Source organism: Taurulus bubalis, assembly GCF_910589615.1.
Source record: "Taurulus bubalis genome assembly, chromosome: 12".
In the NCBI taxonomy this organism is placed as follows: domain Eukaryota; kingdom Metazoa; phylum Chordata; class Actinopteri; order Perciformes; family Cottidae; genus Taurulus; species Taurulus bubalis.
In genome coordinates this window covers 17,400,284-17,419,070 of record NC_136600.1, presented here as the reverse complement: position 1 = coordinate 17,419,070, position 18,787 = coordinate 17,400,284, and the positions used below count along the sequence as shown (strand labels likewise).

Sequence of the window (18,787 nt, the reverse complement as noted above, 5' to 3'; positions counted from 1 at the left end):
AGACAAAGAAGTAAAAGAGAAAGAGGTAATGTTAATGCGGTGCAGCCAGCAGTTTGGGCTCCCTCTGCAGCACTTGGCTGTGTTGAGCACTTGCTCTTTCATATCAGCCTCCTGCTGCTTCTGTAAAATAGACGCATTGAGAGAAAGAGTTTTGCGTGCATTTATCTATGTGTTTGTGCGCGTCTGCAAACCCTTTTGTCGGGAAGTTAATAAGAAATTGTCATGCTGGCTCTTGATTTGTATGGATAAAAGAAGCCATAATGAGCCACATAATGCAAGCTATTTAGTGGCCCACTTGAAGCAAGCTGCTATGTCTGTCAGTCACAAGAACTTTGTGACAGGCCTGGGCTTTTGTCCTGAAGTCTTGAACAATAAAGTGATACAGCGACGACGGACATGCACACACGCCAGACCCACAACCCTGCATCTGTTCAACATTCATTATTCTCCTCTCCGTTGTCTTGCAGAGAGAGTACACCGCCATGAGCTACAGAGCCGAACCAGGCGGGACCAAGTGGCTGCCTCTTTTCATGTCCACTGCTGCTCGAGCTGGTTCCACATGGCACACAAGTGTGAAATTGGTGAGTAGATTATATGCGAGTGCTATGATGTGAGAGCAGCTGGTCCATCTTTACAGGTCAATACTGATTAAACATGGCTGATAATGTGTTCAGTGATTCTATTTTTTCGCTTATCTAGGTAGATATCAGGATACGAGTGAACCCTCTCATTGGATATAAATTGTATTTATTGATAAAAATCCATTACAAAAGACTACAGTGTCATTCTCACATACATCTTCTACTTGATACTTCTTCAAACTAAAATGATTAACAAATAAGGACAACGAACACATTTCATCGTTGCCATGGTTGATCCCTGATGATGAAAACCCATTCTCCTCTAAATGTACATAAAAGAATTAAGCTAATAATCTTATAAATGGTCATATTATTGACTCATAGTGGAAGTTTAGCCCTGGCTTGACCAAATTGCTGTGCTCAGCTAAGTGATCAAGGACCCAATACGACGCCTCACTGCTCTCTATCAATACACCTGGTCTGACTTTTGGCTGAGGTGGAGAAGGGAACAGATCTATAGCCGCCTCCTCCGTTCTCGGCTTCCCTCTCATTAGATCCACTCTATTAAACTCCTTATGCATCTGTCTGTGTGCTGCTGAGAGGGGGTTAGGAAACAATTGGAGAGCCCTGCTGGTGGTCGCTGAGCTCCACTATCACTGATGAACGCTGAAATGCACCAAGCTTACAGGTTGTCGAAGACACTGGTAGGGTTTTTGAATGCAACAGTAAAACTTGTTTTGGAGTTGGCACCGACGTATGCACAAGAATAGATAAATATTTCTATGATGGTCTTGCAGGACATTTTAGGAAATGCATTATTTTTGCTCTCTGCTGGAGAATTAGATATGAAGATCTATACTGCTTTCATACGTTTCCTATAAATATGGAGCCCGCAGCCAGTTAACTTAGCTTTGCTTAGCTCAGCATAAAGACTGGAAACGGGGAAAAACAGCTCGATGTCTCTGTCTAACGGTTTTAAAATCTGCCTACCGCTGCATCTAAAGATTATTTATTATGTGATATCTCACTTGTTTGATATGCACAAAAATCCACAATTGAGTGTTTTACGGTAATATGATACAACATTGTCCAGTACATCGATCCCAGAAACTGAATTATAATTTTCATACTTTTTTCATACTAAGCAGCTGTTAGCTGTAGCCTTATATTCGACATATATTAGAACATTGGTTCCTGTGTCTATGCACTGTGCAATACATGTGTGTGAGGCGTCATTCAGTGGTGGAGTGGAGGCGAATGGGACTGTGGGGCACAGAGGAGGCAGAGGGGTCAGACATGGCCGCAGTCGTCACTCCCATCTTCTTCAGGGAACGCTCGTCTGTCACCGAGATGGAGCGAGAGAACACAGGACGTGAGGCAGCCGGGGAGTCTGAGAGGGAGAGTTGGATAGAGATAGAGGGGGAGGTTTTTAAAATTGTTCCCGTTTCCTTTATCCTCGATTCCCCCTCATTTGCCTTGACATCAAGATGCTTTTCACGTTATGCCATTAAAGCAAATTGAAAGACTGAGAGATGGAGAGAGAATTAGATACACATGACATGAAAGAAACAACAGTGCAGAGATAAAGGAGGAAGAAAAGCAAAAGAGACACTGAGAAGAAGAGAAACAGAGGGACAACTGTTTGAGTTTTCAATTTATTTAAGTATACTCCCGATCTGTGTCGTTCACTTAGATTCCCATTAGTTAAATCCCTTATTGGTATTCAACCCACACTCCCGACTTAATATTAAACTCTTGTGTAAATGACATCCATTTACTTTTATTATGGTAGATGAATGAAGTGAAAATATAATTTGCGCTGTGCAGATATAAATACAGTGGCAGCGTTTGGCCTGTAGGGGGTCATGGCGGTGCAGCGAGCTGCAGCAGGTTGAGCAATGACTGCAGATTTGTTGCAGCTTGATGTCGCTCATCATCACACACACACACACACACACACACACACACACACACACACACACACACACACACACACACACACAACAACCTATAATGTACTGCACACACACATCTCCAGCTGGACTGCTGATTTCACACACTCGGCCGGTTGAATATTCATCATCATCATCATGCACTGCAGATTTGTTGCAGCTTGATGTCGCTCATCATCACACACACACACACACACACACACACACACACACACACACACACACACACACACACACACACACACACACAGAGAGAGAGAGAGCACAGGCAGCAAAAAGCTACAGGCCATATTGAGAATTCTACCTTTGATATCTCCCACATCCAGCTGAGGTTCACCCGACTCACCAGCAGGGGGCAGGGTGACCACATACACACGCACACATGCACAAACACACAACACACACTCACTACACATCGGCCCAGGCACAGACCCCCACCAGGGCTGACATTTGCAGCCAAGTGCTGCAATGGCTGGTTATTTATGTTGAGAGGGCTGGTGATGGGGTGAGTTCAGCAGGTGGCTGCATTACACTGTTTATCAGGCTGACGCAGTGGCATTATCACTTCATGAGCCAGCATACACTCTCCCCCCTTACATCTGTCGTTCTGTCGTCCTTTTCTGGGCATACACCCTCTTGTCTCTCCCTCCTCACTGTTCCATGTGTAGTGAAATGCCTCCCGACTGCTCTTCCCTCTCCTTTTTTTCTCTCCCACAGATGTGCACCAGCCATCTGGGTACTTGTAGGGCACAGCTAAGGCACTAATAGCGCAGCCAGCCTCAGTTCAAGCCTGTTAGCAGTACAGAGTTATTCATTCATACTATTTTGTAGTCTGTTCACAACAATGGATGACATGGTGGGCTAATAAATACAAAATAGATTTATTGTAAATTCCTAGTGATTTAAAAAAAAAAATGTTTGCCCCTCTCTGTAATTCCTCCTCGACTCCTTCTGTATCCGCTGCTTATTTAGCTGAGATGAAATGCACGAATAATAACCACGCAGCACAATTATGCATTTCCAACTACTCTTTTCATATACTCCTCATCTCTCTCTATCTTCATTGTTGTCATATCCAGCTGTATTCTCTCTACTCTCCCTTCCTCCCCTACTCCCTTCTGTCTTCCCTCCCATCCTCTGTGGTATTTCTGGACAGTGCAGGTCAGGAGCTGCAGCCTCACCTGTGTTCTGACTGGATTTAACTTTAGTGTTGGTCTTCTCTTGCATTGCTTGCTCGTACTCTCTCACCTCCTCAATACTCAGCCCTGTGGGGAAAGCAAAACACACACACACACACAGCCTCAGAATTACATTGTATTACACAGGGTATATATCTAAGAATACAACAAAGTATAACTGCTTTGTTCTGTTGACTTTAAGCGTGTGTAATATGTACAATTTTACGTCGCGACTCACCGTGCCATTCGTCTATCCACGCTACTGCTTGCCTGTGTCCAACCAGAAGAATGTCTCGGATGTTCTGAAATAATACCAAAAACAAATACTTAAAAAAGAAAAAGAAATGCTACATAGTGCTCTGAATTATGCAGGCATGGGTCTGACATGCGGCAGTATGTTATAGTACGTCATTGTCAAGAAAAATGGTGATACCTTTGTCTACTTTAAATAAATTCCATTATGATTAAGATGACTTATCTTCCATAAATGGAGACTTATCTCAGCAGTCTTATTTGCGCTTGCCATTATCAAAACTAAAACAACATTCCAGTCAACAGTAACAATGTTACTGGGCATTTCTAGTTTTCTTCTTAGTGCTTTTGGTTTTGGTTTCGAGTTGAATTACTCTGCGTCATTGTGGAGGATACATGTGTTGGAACAAAAGGGATTTTTTTTAATTAGTTCTTTAACTTGTTACACCAGCTTCCTCTGTGAGAAACTCTGAACACCTTTGCTTTGTTTACGCCAGAAGAACAGAGGTCCTCTATTTTCCCAATAAATCTGATCTAAAATTGTATTACATAAAACTGAGGTCAACTCAGATCTTTCTTGGCAATGATCTTGATGATTTTTTACTAATGTCTGGAAATTAATGTCATAATGATTTGTTGGCACATTTGAATAAAAAATAACCATCCGGATTTTTACTGGAGTTAAAGACTCCAACATGCAGGAATCAATGCTTGAGTGAAGCGCAGCGCTTTATTAAATCCAATTAGCAATAAATTCTCTTTTTGGCACCTTGTATTACACCTATATGGGCTCGTAACATTAATTGCATATCGTGTCTTGATCCAACCCTCTTTACATCAGCACAGGGACAAGGCATGATGGGAGAAAAAAAACTCTTTCTCACTCTGTGTATGAACTCCTCAGTCCTGGTCTGGAAGCCATACACCTCGAAGCTGCACTGCACCCTCTTATAGGAGCACATAATGGGCTTGTGGTTGTCTCTCCAGCCTTTCTCCAGAGGCCCTCGGCCAGTTTTACTTGACAGCCAGCGACTCGGATCCTGCACAGAGTAAACAGTGGGTCTATATGTTAGATGCTGAGTCTGCAGAAACTTTGGCCCCATGAGGAGTCTTCAGGGGGGAACTGTGTGTGTGTGTGTGTGTGTGTGTGTGTGTGTGTGTGTGTGTGTGTGTGTGTGTGTGTGTGTGTGTGTGTGTGTGTGTGTGTGAGGGTGTGGGTGTGGGTGTGTGGAGGTGCAAGCAGATTGTTGCTCAACAGAGCCCATAGGAGGAAAGTGTGATAACACATTACGAAAGTGTTTGTGATTTTACATTTTCGCAGAGAAATTTATTCTGTGAGTTTAGTGTTTTTTGTTTGTTTGTGTGTGTATGCATGTGTGTTTGTGTATGCATGTATTTTTGTGGATGTGTGCTCTTCTGCATGCTTCTGTGTACTCATGACTGTGAATTGACCTTTGTCTCTAAAGACCTGAAGGGAGTGAAGAAGTGTAAAACCGTGGCAGGGAGGGAATGAAGATTTTAAAAAGGCGTCACTAATGTTTTGCTCCTTCAGAAGCAAAGTCTCAAGCCGGTAAAGCAAAGTTATATAAAAACATCTAATTCATATGCCAACTTCACGTTAATGTTTGCCGCTGATGGTTCCATTTTCTTTATGCTCAGATAATATGAGTCTCTAGCTTGATACAAACACATGAGAGTGGTATCAATCTTCTCATGGAATACTCACTTTTATGCTTGTCCTTATTTTCTGTCATATACATATGTAATTTTGCTGAATAATAAATGTGGCCAAGGTTTCAAAGAATGAGGTAAACATATGTAGACGTAATCCCTTAGAGCAAAAACCTCAGGCTTCAGGCTGTTTTTGTTTTTACTTTTGCGAAAAGCAGAGTTCTTTATATCGGCATCTGCTCCAGGCACAGGCCGCCCTCGAAGGACAACGCTCTGCTCAGGACTACTCTTCAAGTTTTGTGTGAAGGAAAGTTAAATTAGTTTGCGTTTCCTGAAGAAGATAACGCTTGACAATATTGGATGCAGTTTTGTGCCAATAACAGCCACACTAACTCGGTCCTCCACATCAGCCCAGTGTGTAGCTCTTCGGCTGATCCATCTGTGAGAGGCTGCGTTGAGACAGTGTGTAAACTGTAAGTAACCTTATTTCACTTGCATGTTGTAATTATTTATTTATTTAATGTTATTGATAATCAGACCAAATGGCAGTTTTAGAGCAGACAATGGGTGTATACTACGCGATATATTACAAGGTAATATATTTTGGGAGCAAACAGGATTGGCACATGGCAATAAAGCCACGCAACAAACAGTCAGATATATGCTTTTATTTCAACAATATCGGCACTAAACTTTTTTTCACAATCGCAATAGATAAATATCACCAACCACCAAACATGTTACTTGATTGCTCACAAATTACAAGCAATCAAGGTAAGTGGGTTTACTTGATAACATGGAACAACGGGGGAACACTGTTGTTTTATAAGGACCAGCCAGTGTTCATAGCAAACACACCATTAGTTCTAAAGACTAAAGCGTAGCGTGTGGAGTGTGTCCAGTGCAATTCCCTTTGACATTATTACATTACAGTATATCTAATACTGAATCTGACATGATTTACAGGCCGTCAAAGTGACCTGATGCTCGGCCCACAAGCTCCTGTTTGATGAGGTGTTCCTGAACCCACCAGGCTCTCCCCACAGAATGAGAAACCACCAGAGGAGAAGCAGCATCAGAAAAGTCTCGGTATCCACAGGAAGACGTGTCCGGTGGACCACTGACCTGAGGGTCCATTACCAGCTGACGCAACGTTGGTATACAGGAAACCATTTACTCTGATGACGTGGACAGTTTTGGCTCTGGCTACTTTTTGCATTTTGTGAACCTAATTTATGTTTCAATTTTACCGTCAATAAATTAAGTGGGTTTGTCGTTTTTTTATTTAGAAATATGGATCTGAGAGAAATACAACATGTTATTACATAAGGCTTTATGCAATTGCATTGTTTTAACAGGTAGTTAATTGGATTTCATGCATGTAGAAAGGTAAAAAAATCCTTATGTAAGCCACACATTTCTATTTCAGTCAAACTTTAATAAAATATTGACAGATAACAATATAAATAATAAAATAGTCTCTACAGTATTTTTAAAGGCAAAAATAATTGACAAATATTTCACTCCACAAATACTGGCACAAACTTTATAAGTGAAAAGATCTAAGCATCTCTCAGTAGCTGCTAAGCAGTTTTTATACACAACGTTTTGTTGACGGTGCAGGAACATTTTAAAAGCATGAAAACGTGGTATAGCTGACACCCCAAATGTAAGTATGAAGCGGAAAATTAGAATAGGTCCCCTTTAATGTGATCAATATATTTTTTTCTACTCATAGTCATTTGTTTTTGCCTTTACGTGGCTGCACATTAACATTAGTGTGCGTGTAACAGAACAGTACCTACCTCTGTGTCTTTGTAGTGCTTTTCAGGGATGGGGTCACTCAGGATATCCAGGAAACTCACATTCTCTGCCGGGGTTGGCGTGTCCCCGAACACCTACATCCAAACAGATGGGGGAGGTCATACAGTATAATAGGAGCAGATACTCAGACACATACTCCACCGTACTCTCACACACATGCAGTCACTCAATCAGTGGAGAAGGGGAAGAGAGTAGATGAGTAACTGTGTAGAGAACTGAGGTCACACACCATAACACCCCTCACTATATCCCACCCTGAGGCCCTTGCAGCAAATCACAGTGGAGCAAATGAGAGAGAACAGACAGAGGAGTGGGAGATGGAGATGGAGAGGGGGGGGACAAGGGCATATGAGAGATATTAAAAGATGAGGAAAAAGAAGAGTTATGAGAGCAGAATACACTTTTCCTTGAGCGAAAATGAGGAGAGAGGGGGCTGCTCTTTTATCTGACCTTGGTTAAAATGTGTTCTAGTGCCCTGCTGAAATTCTTCATTGCACAGTTGAAAACTAACAAATAAGGAAAACCTGCTGTCAGATAAAAGCCAGCTATGCTCCTGTGGTGCTGCTGTTGGTCTGTGTCTACCCAAGGTCTTGCTCCTTCCCTTGGCATGAGTTACATTAGTTGGATGTTTTGTGTTGCTTTTCACAATGTGCTCAGGGCACGACGCTCTCACGGTTTCCTCGTCATTGTCGCTCTGTTTTATGGAGATATTCAGACAGAGATACAGAGAGCCTCTGCAGTGTTGAAGTACTCTTGCCACACTGTAAAAAATACTCCATTACGGGTAAAAGTATTGCAATGAGAATGTTACTTAAAAGTGCTTTTCGAGATTCAAAGCATTTTGCCCGGCAGCTCGCAGCTAAAAGTGCTTCTGGTGCAGTTTACGGCAAAAGGGCAGCACGTTTGACCTGAGGGGAAATGGAAGGCTGCACATGCACTAAAAGCATACGCTGTGGCAACAAAGCTAGGAGAACGTACACAGAGGGAGATCAATTTTTTGCACAGGGAGACATTACTCCACTATTTCTTTACATAGCAAATAGTTGTTTGCTGCTACACTCTGAATCGTGTATACTGCACCTTTTAAAAGTATGCAAGTAAGATCAGGGAAATGTAGTTAAAGTATCAGAAGTATAAATACTTGTACTTGACTACTTATTACTATTTATTATTTCTTTAGATTATTATTGCTCATGCTTAATGCATAAGCAGCATTTTAATGTTTCGCTTGGTTGAAGTAGAGCTACTTTTTAAACTCTACTATGTAGGGCTGCAGTTTAAATATGCCTATTACTTTCTCAATCAATCCATTACTTGTTTGGTCTGTTCAGCCAATAAACAATAACAAAATGGAAAATGAGAACCTGGAAACATGAAATGTTGAAAAAGGTCGTAAAAGATCTAATTTAAAAAAAATGTTTGGGTTGTTTAATTTATAACAAAGTCTCATATAACTGCCAAATTTAGTAAAATATAAACTACAACATTTCCCATTGAAATATAGTAGACATATAAGTAGCATGAAAAGACATTTCTCAAGTAAAGTAAAATGACCTAAAATGTGGTCTTCAGTACAGTACTTACTGTATATAATGATGTGCATGAATGAGGCACAACTGAATTTGTGTTTGTTTGAAATAAACTGAAGTAACTTGTAACTGTGTGACATGAAACAGGATTCACCAAATTTTTCTTGACAAGCAGAGCTGTAGATCTCCATATTTGACATGTTGGTTCTTGTAACTCGACGATTTCCTTGATTACAGAGCGCAAATTCAAGTGCCAGACAGAGTGCCAGTTGTTACTGAATTTGTGTGTGTGTGTGTGTGTGTGTGTGTGTGTGTGTGTGTGTGTGTGTGTGTGTGTTTATGCACGGTCGCCTTGGACAAAATGCAGCATGGCAGCCGTGCTCCTCGCCGCTGCATGTCTGGTTAATAGATCTGCCAATACCGCATTTCGCGCTTTGTTTGTGTTCCTTGTAATGGGCACATCATTGTGATGAACATTTGCTTTGTGCTGCAGAGAAAATTGCAATTTCTCGACTTCCCCCTTGTCTTTCTCCTCCCCCTCTCCCATTATCACTCCATCTTTCTCACCTCTCGTTCCATCTCATACTCACATTGCTGTTATCGCCGTTGTTGTTCTCGAATCTCGTCTCAATGCGGATGCTGAACTTGGGGAGGAATGATACCTACGGGGTGACGGGAGGTAAAAATGGAAGAAAAAGGGGTTGAGGGCAAAGATAGAAATATAGAGAGAGTGGAATGAGGCTGCAGATTAGATCCACTGATACTGGAAATAGATGAGCTCTGTTTATTCATGTACACTAAATGATGTGTGAGAATACTTACTGAGTACTCTGCAGCACCAGGGATGTTCAATATGAAAAGGGAGAAACGGCATTAGTTACTCATACATGCATGAGCATGCAATTGCTCTCACACACATGCACGTTACCATGGGGGAATACATGCATACATAGGGATGAATATTTGATGGAACCAGCTGCTAAAAGTAAATAAGTTTTGTATAATGCATTGAGGTGAAAGTAACCTGATGTATAAGACAAATAAAGGAACTCAAACACAAAAACACACCTGTGATGGTGTACGGATAGAAGTTCCAGGCCTTTTCTGTCACATAGAAGAATCGCGGGACAAATGTTTGCGCCCAGGACGGCAGTTTACTGAATGCAAAAAGGAAGAAAGAAGAACGTTAGTCAGGGAGTAAAAGAGGAGAATAGTAGGAGACAGAGATTATGGAGGGAGATTACCTGTAGGCTACTCTCATACATTCATTTTATGACTCATTCCCAATTACACCTCTGGTGATGCATGGTCGCTGTAGCTGTAAAAATCCCCTTTGTTCCAACACATGTATCCTCCACAATGACGCAAAGTAATTAAACTAGAAACAAAAAACAAAAGCACTAAGAAGAAAACGCCCAGTTCCCAACATTGGTACTGTTGACTGGAATGTAGTTTTAGTTTTGATATAGGCAAGCGCAAATAAGACTGTTGAGATAAGTCTCCATTTATGGAAGATAAATCATTTTAATCATGATGGAATTCTTAAAGTAGACAAAGGTATCACCATTTTTCTTGACAATGACGCACTATGTCGCAAGTTAGACCTATGCCTGCATAATTCAGAGCACTATGTAGCATTTTTATAAAAAAAAAGTGTTTGTTTTTGGTATTATTTCAGAACATCCGGGACATTCTTCTGGTTGGACACAGGCAAGCAGTAGTGTGGAAAGACGAATGGCACGGTGAGCCACGACATAAAGTTGTACATATTACACACAACTATTAAACTCAACAGAACAAAGCAGTTGTACTTCGTTGTATTCTTATATATATATACCGTGTATGTGTGTGTGTGTGTGTGGTCCAGCATATCTTTACTAATGAGGACCAAATGTCCCACAAGCACAGAAAGATTAGGAAAATCCTCCACAGTTAGAACATTTCTTTACTTCTGTAAGAGTTTATTTCAGGATTAGGCCTTGGGTTCATAGTGGTGATTAGAATAAGCGTTGAGGTTACATTAGGGTAATGAGAGAGGTTAGTTTAGGGTTAGGGAATGGATTTAGAGTTAAAAGACAATCACGGCTGTTTCTTAGTTTCACAGTTATCACAATTTATTGATAATGGACTGTCACCCTAAACACAAGGCAGATATAACACTTCCTTTCAGCACAATAACATGGACGCTGGATTCATGCATCGCTTTAAATTACTGTAGTTTGAAAACAATTGCGACATTTCAGCCCTGGCATCATCTGTCACATACTTCCTTGTGTACTTTGATGACTGTAGCTGGAAGCCAAGCTCAACACTTATTTTAACACCCCTCACTTAGAGTTTATATGAATAGTTTATAACATATAGTTGTAATTAGATATAGAGACATATTTAAGTGTTTTTTTAACGCACCTGTGTAGCAATACACACCTGTGGCGCATGTGGCTGAGAGCAACAACCATGTGTGTTTGTGCAGTGTAGCCCCGCCTCTCACCTCGTTTCACTGCATGGTTCACAGGCTGCGAGCGACATGTTACAAGGTGGTGGGCAGCTTGGCTCAATAATCAAGCTAACAACTACATTAGTTGATTTATGTTTTCCAGCTCTATTCAGTGGACATGAATATTGGGCAAAGGTAAATCATAACATTAGCGTAATGTCTTCCAATGTAATCTTGTTATAAAAAAAAGAAACTCGAATAAATACAGTTGTTTTAAGGTTTGTTTTTGTTTTCATAGACATAGAGAATAGATTTTAGAGAGAGAATTATGACCTGTTTAAACTTCTGACTACAAGCTATAATTAGCTTATAATATAACTTCTAATGCCAGGATTTTATTTTATCAAAACAATTATAAACAAATGTGTTTTTCCTAATCATATGAAATGTGCCTCCTATGGCAAAAACCACATAAGTGTTTTTACATATGTAATGCATGATAATAATATATATTAACTTCTATTGAACAGTTTGTGCCTCTGATGTCTCCAACTGACAACAGAGATATGTTTTTATAACCTTCAGGATTTTTCTCAGCTGGGAGTGTGTAGTTAAGAACACTCGAGGGATTGACTGTAAGATGAGCTCATGGCATAATAACAGTTCTACTGTAACCGCTCAGTATAGGCCTGAACTTGTTTCAGCCAGCAGCTATTGGACTTTGGATGAGGGCAGGTTACACTGCAGTGTTGGCGTTACCGTGTTGAAATGATGTTTTATTGCTTGTCAGTAGTGATACCTGTAACGTGGATCTATAGAGCGTAAAGCTTTGCAGTGAAGTGAGAGATCAAAGATCGAACACAATCAGTTATCATAATGACAGAGCTGACAACTCAAGCATATAAGGCTCAGCCTGCAAATCACCAGTTATTAGCTTTAGTGCCTCATTAGCACAGCAACGTGATCAAGGTGTACTCTACCTGCTGAGGTAGATTCGCTTCTCCGTCAGCTGTCCGGGGCCGTGCTGGGGGTGAGTATCTGACTCATTCCTCACCACCTCCACCCCTTCTCCCCCACCACTCTGCTCGCAGCTGTGCTTACTGATCATGTACAGCTGGCCAATCCTGTACTGGAGCCCGAGGGGAGGTTTAGGATGAGGTGCATGGAAGTGAGGATGGGGACGAGGGGTGGAAAGAGAGAGAAAAAAAACTGTGGTGAGAAAACGTAAAAGGACAAAGCAAAATCATCAAAAGCCATCCAAAGAGACGTGTTTGTTGCAACTCAATTCACTAGGTTTAAAGCTTCAAATAAAACTATGAAACATTTGAAGGGGCGGGCACCCTTTTCCTCTTACAAACATATACGGTTGAATTCATTGCCAATAAAATAGATTGAGCGGTACTCATAGGGCCCTAATATTTTCTGTTCACTTACATTACAGGAGGACTCTCCACTTGGGATACTGTTACACTACATTTTAGCATTCAGCATTATCCCAGAGGCTAGTCGTTGTTGTGGCTACAGCTGTTTTACAGTCTTAATTAAACTTTTAAAGCTTGTACACAACTTTATTTCATTGTTTTTCTCTCTTCTCTGTACATACATCTATTGATTGTCTGTTGCTCCTCCAGAGGTTTCTTCCCTTCCCCCCCAATCAAAAGTCTATCAAGAGTTTTTCTTAATCAAAACAGAGTAATTAAAGGGGGCGTATCATGCTCGTTTGCAGGTCATACCTCATACTGAATATACTTGCATTCATTTTCTGAAATGCTCAGATTTAAGTCCTGTCTCTTTAAGCCTTCCTCCAAAGTCTGCTCTGATTGGCTTGCTAGAAAAATATGGTGCTTCTTTGCGAATGGTAGTTCTCAAGCCATGAGTGGAGATACTGGTGTATTGTAGGACGGTGTACCGATACTAGAAAGGTATTGTAATACCATAGTGTTAAAAACTATACCATACCCCATCTTATTCGTACCAGTTTGACTGTGACATATTCCCTAGTGAGACTGAATATTTGAAAATCCTGTGCATTTGATTAGAATGAAGTGCGATGAGGAGCGACAGACTGAGGCGCCACACGTGTCGCTAAAAGTTGCGTTAGCTCCTATTTAGTTTTACAGGAAAGAAAGATTAATTATTTTATTAAAACAACAGCTATTTTTGTTTTCTTTTTTCCAAATGTTATATATGACCGTGGATATGATTTGAGAGGGTTTGCATTATTCCATTCCTCTCTGCTTAAAGGATATAACGTACAGCGTACCATATTATTTTTAAGCCTTTTGATTCAAATTTGTGATTTTAGGCTATGAAAAAAAAATGACTTGACATTTCAGAAACTTTTAAATTGAAAGATGAAAGAAAATGTTACTCATTGGTGGCCACAAGGTAAAAAATAAATTGTATAGACTTCAGTAACCAATCAATACAGTAATACCACTACTACTAATCAATGGACTGCACACTCCATTGAGGAAATTATAATAACCATCAGCCAAGAGGAAGTAGCTGGTGGGAGTGATGACAGAACATTCTCCTGGCAGCAGGTTCAGACATAGTTGCTGAGTCCGATTTTGTCCCGACGGGCACTTACTCACTGCTGCTTAGGAGCACGCTTTGTTATTTGCTCTTCATTTTTTAAATAGTCTTTTGCTGTGTATAAAGATTTCCCTCAAGTTACCATATCTGATATCAAAATTAAATTTGTCCAGGGAGGGTGACTGCATGGGAGTCTAAATTAAGAGGGGGAGTAAGACTTGGTTCTCTGCTGCAGCCCCAGTTTGTGCTCGATGCTGAAGAGGCGGGAGTATTTTCTGTTCGCGAGTCTAAAGAGGACGAGGCCTTTGGGCATCTGGAGCGGCCTCCTCAATGAGCTCCAGCTCACAGATTCAGGGTTTCCTTTTGAACAATTTCCACAATGATACTTGAGTTTCTGTCTTTTCCTCCTTAACATTGCTTCTATGTACAGCATTGGGTGCGCTTTTTAATTGCACAGCACTGGGTGAAAGTTTGCATGAAAAAGCAATTAAATATACTGCAAACAACTAAACTGTTCTGCTGTGGCCACTGTAATGTAATTCATTTTGTTGCCCTATATTTGTGTGGCACTAAAGCATTATTTTAATCAAAAATAGAAAGGGAGAAAGATGGGGAGGAAGAGAGGAAGAGGTGGGCAGATCTCGGTTTGCTATCCTTCAATGTTTTCTGTTGACATCAACGTGGCACTCCTCCTTGTTCCAATTACGGTGTAATGTCAACATTCAATATTTACTTATTGGGTATCCATGGGACTTAATTAATCACAGCGATGAGAGTTTTTACACAGTCTGAAGACGGACAGACTGCAGAGCAATAAGCTCCTCCCTCACAGGTTGTAAATCTCTTTGGCTTTTTTAGGAAACTAATCTTAGCAGGCAGTTGGAAATATTCATCTGTCCTTAAATCATTGTTATTATGCACTCAGACTGGCTGTGATGAGTCATGTGTTGACAGACTCATCTATTGAAGGCTCTTGGTGTATATTTTCCTCCTACTGTCTTTTTTTTTTAATGGCAAGATAGTTTACAAGCTGTGAATTTGTCATAAATTCCTGAGTGTAAATATAGCTCATCATTGCGGGTCGGAAACTCAGCAGATAGTGCCAGTGTGACGGCAACTGAACATGAAAGAATTTAAGATTAAAGTAAAGCTCGTGGCAACTTTTCCAGTGATTAAATGCTAACAGCAAAGACTTGAAATTGTTATGTAACCCTGGATCTATCCACTGACAATGTGACGACGTTATCTAAATATTTGTAATTGATTGTGTGCTCAGCTCCAAAGCAAGAGTATGGACAGAGTCTTAGCCAGGTTGCATGATTCATTTGGCAGTTGCTCTGTGCAACACTACTGACCCACTACCACCTGAACTGCAGCCGTCCTCTGTCAGCTTTTCCAACAGCAGAACTACAATAGTGAACATTCCTTCACACATGCTGAGCTGTATTGTGTTACAGACATTCTTCTGGCTATTTCACACCTGAAAATCAACAGCCTTCCCTTCTAAAAAATGAAGCAAGGCCGAGGACGTTGTAAACGGCTCGGACTGAGGTATCTGTCACGATTTGGTACCGCCTCAAATAAGCTGCACTTAAACTTACATTACATTCAGGCGAAAGAGGATTTGCTGCCAGCTCGAGTTTCTGTGTGCCCTGAACTGATACTGTAAATCCTATTTTGGACTGCTATTTGTCACTGTCATTGTTGTGGTAACAGGTACAATTGAAGGGGGGAGGGGACGATATCGGAGGAGATGAGGACGTTTCTTCTGAAGGGCACTTTGGCGCATAACACCCTCGTCTGCCCCCTTTTCTCTCCAGCTGCATCTCCTTTGTTGATAAACCTGCAGGTCTTTGTTTGACTTCAGTTCTTCTAAAGCTGTAAACCAGTCCAACTAGTTTCTGAGCTGCTAGGTGTGCTAAAGCAAGCGAGGGAAGTAGCGCAGCAGGCAGATGGGGAGCTAATTTAGACACAACAGCAGCGCTATGATGCTGCCGGCCAGGTGTTGTGCTTTGGCTCCATCAGATTGGCCGAGCCCGTCGGTGCTGATCATTCCTCGCTACCCCAGTGTGCCAAAGCTCCCACAGAGCCACCGCAGGAGTTCTGTGTGCTCTGTTGGCACTTTTCTTATCAGCACATTAACACTTTCAAGATTACAAGTTAAAACAACACTTGCCCGTTAGAAATAAACCCCTCCCTTGCCCTTTCAATTTAAAACTGTGGGCGGGTTATGTGTGTGTGTGTGTGTGAGTGAGTGTGTGAGCGTGGGAAAGACAAACACGCTTACCTCATCTACAGTCAGTGGCATACATATGCGGTACTCTTTCATCAACATGGTGTAGTTACAGAGAGGACTGTCTGTGCTTGAGTTTGTCTGTCTCAGCGGTCTTGTTGCATAGTCGACCGGCTCAGGCAAGCTACGCTGCTGCTGCACCACAGTGACCTCTTTTCTGACGCTCTTCTTCCTTTGTTTTGCTGATGTCAGTAATCCATAGAGTTTAGTCCAGTCCTCTCTGTCAATGAGTATCTGCTGGTTTCTCACTTATTCCCTCCCTCGCTCGTTCCTTACAGCCTCGTCTCTCCTGTTTTGTTTCTCTTCCTCAATTAATCTCCGGGACCCGACTTTCTAACTGCTGTCTCTGCCTCCTTTTCTTGTTACTTCTGCTTTCTCTTCTCCTGCCTTCAGCTGCCCTTTTCTGTTTGTAGTTTTTTCTCACTTAGCTTTCTGTTTGCTTTCTTTCAGCACAGTAAGCAAGTGGTAATTAGCTGAAAGCCAACCAACTCTACCTGTTCTTTCCCTTCTCTGCCTCTCTGTGCTTTGTTTAATTCCTCCTCAGACTTCTCAAGCGTAACCTTGGTGTCTGCTCAGCGCTCTTGCTTTTCCCCTCAACTGCCCTCCGCTGTTTTCTGTTCACAAATTCCTTCGTCTGTTCCCTCCTTATCTCTTTTTTTCTCTCCCTCCCATACTATCCACTCCCCGCCTACTGCACTTTAGTACCTCCTCACCTGTGTCACCTCCTCTCCTGCCCCCCTTCTCCCTTCTCCCCCTCTCTCTCTCTCTCTCTCTCTCTCTCTCTCTCTCTCTCTGATCCTTATCTGTTCTTTCCTCTCTGTCGCCAACACTGTTGTCAACAATAACACACTCTATCATCTTTCTATATCTGGCAACGATAAGTAACACAGTCTTTGAATTTGAGGCATATTCCTCAGGACAGGACCCCCAGGTTGGACACACAGGGGTAGTTAGGGTGGGCCGTGGGATTAAATATTACCAGAGCCATGAGAACTTCCATTAAGCACAACGCCAGGCTCGCTTACATCGTATTACCTCATGACCTTCAGCCGGGTTTAATTGAATCCGTGTTTAGTCAATGAGTAGAGGAATCGAAGCAGTCAGAATTCCTTGCCCGTCCTTGAGTCACGGCACCGCTCTCCTTTTGTGTGAGTGAGAGCTGACTGTGGCCGACAAGCACATATTGTTGCCAAGCAGATGTTTGGCCTCTCCCGGTCAGTCTGATTGGCCAAAACCAAGAACCACCCTTGATTCTTATACCCTTTTTCTACCAAAATGATGAAGTACGTACAGCATTTTTAAACATGGGAAAGCCTGCCAAAACAGTATATAGATGCTTTCCCATTTGCCAGTAGGCGAGTGTGCATTTCTGTTTTCTTTTCTGGTGTTTCATGTTCCCTCACGCGTCGGGTAACAGAGCTGTCCCAAATAGTTGGGTTCGAAGCTACATTCATAACGTTGACACAAATCACTGTTATTAATAGCTTACAGAAACTTTTTGTGCAATCCACCTTCCACCTTATCTTTCATACACACTGAGCGAGCAACGCATCGCTCAGTTCTCGTGTCTGTAATTGTCTCAGTCTTCAGTCTAAATAATAAAAAAAGACAGACGTAATTATTTCCAAATTTGTTGGCATAAGCCTTTCAAAAACATTTAAAGAATTGCTCTCCCATTTACCGCACGAAAAGGGAGGTTAGTGTGAAGAGGGCAGTCTAGCAGCAATCTAATAGCAACATCAATTCATATACATTTCATATTTATATAACCACAATAACACCCCATGTTTTAAGGAAATATGATGTATATCATGACAGACATTTGAAGCTTTGTTTTGAAAACCTCAATAGAGGCGTTGAATAAAAACACTCTGTTTGTAGACAGTGAAAATAATACAGTGGTTACCTCTTTATTATATCTGTCACTTATTCCGTTTCTCTGATTGTTGTGATCGTTGACACCGTCGAAAGAGTCACAAAGAAAGCTTTGATGAGTTTGAATGAAGTGAGTTTTGACGATCATCAAGGGAAAGTTACTGTTGTCTGACTAGAGTCTGGTGACTTTGAGGAGCGCATAGTAAATGTATGCTTTCTTTTTACGTTAATAAATTATAATAACTGCCCAAATCCCTGTGAATTTGATTTATTATATATTCACTTCAACGCGCGTCACATAGCATCAAACCGAGTGTCATGTCTCCGTCACTGCTGATCGGAGCTGTGGCAGATACATTCCTGTGATTACGGCAACAAGTCCAATGTCCTGAGAACGAATGCCGATTATAATCTTTCCCACAAAGCCAGATATGAGTAGGTGTTAGTGTTTTTTTTGGTGGAAAAATATATTAATTCCTTCTTTAGGGCCAAAGTGGCTCTCCACGCGTCTTCGCTATCATCCGCTCCGCGGTGAAAACAAATTCCTGGTGGGGTTCGCTGCTATCTTATCAGATCAGTGTTTAGAGAAGGGAAGCCACTTCAGAGAGCTGAGGTGTGCTTCTCTCCTCTCTGCCTCCATTTCCCCTGGACTCCACA

At 41.5% G+C, this 18,787-nt stretch overlaps 1 protein-coding gene across 1 annotated transcript; it reads right to left on the bottom strand.

Annotated features, from left to right (window-relative positions):
* Positions 1-737: 737 nt before the first annotated feature.
* Positions 738-16,297, bottom strand: pitpnc1b (phosphatidylinositol transfer protein cytoplasmic 1b; the record flags this gene model as incomplete). The annotated part of the gene is made up of 9 exons (XM_079227024.1): positions 738-1,971; positions 3,715-3,798; positions 3,950-4,013; positions 4,848-5,003; positions 7,440-7,532; positions 9,578-9,649; positions 10,054-10,144; positions 12,405-12,553; positions 16,250-16,297. 9 exons carry the CDS (start codon positions 16,295-16,297, stop codon positions 1,814-1,816), a joined length of 915 nt encoding a protein of 304 aa, XP_079083150.1. The 3' UTR covers positions 738-1,813.
* Positions 16,298-18,787: the final 2,490 nt, after the last annotated feature.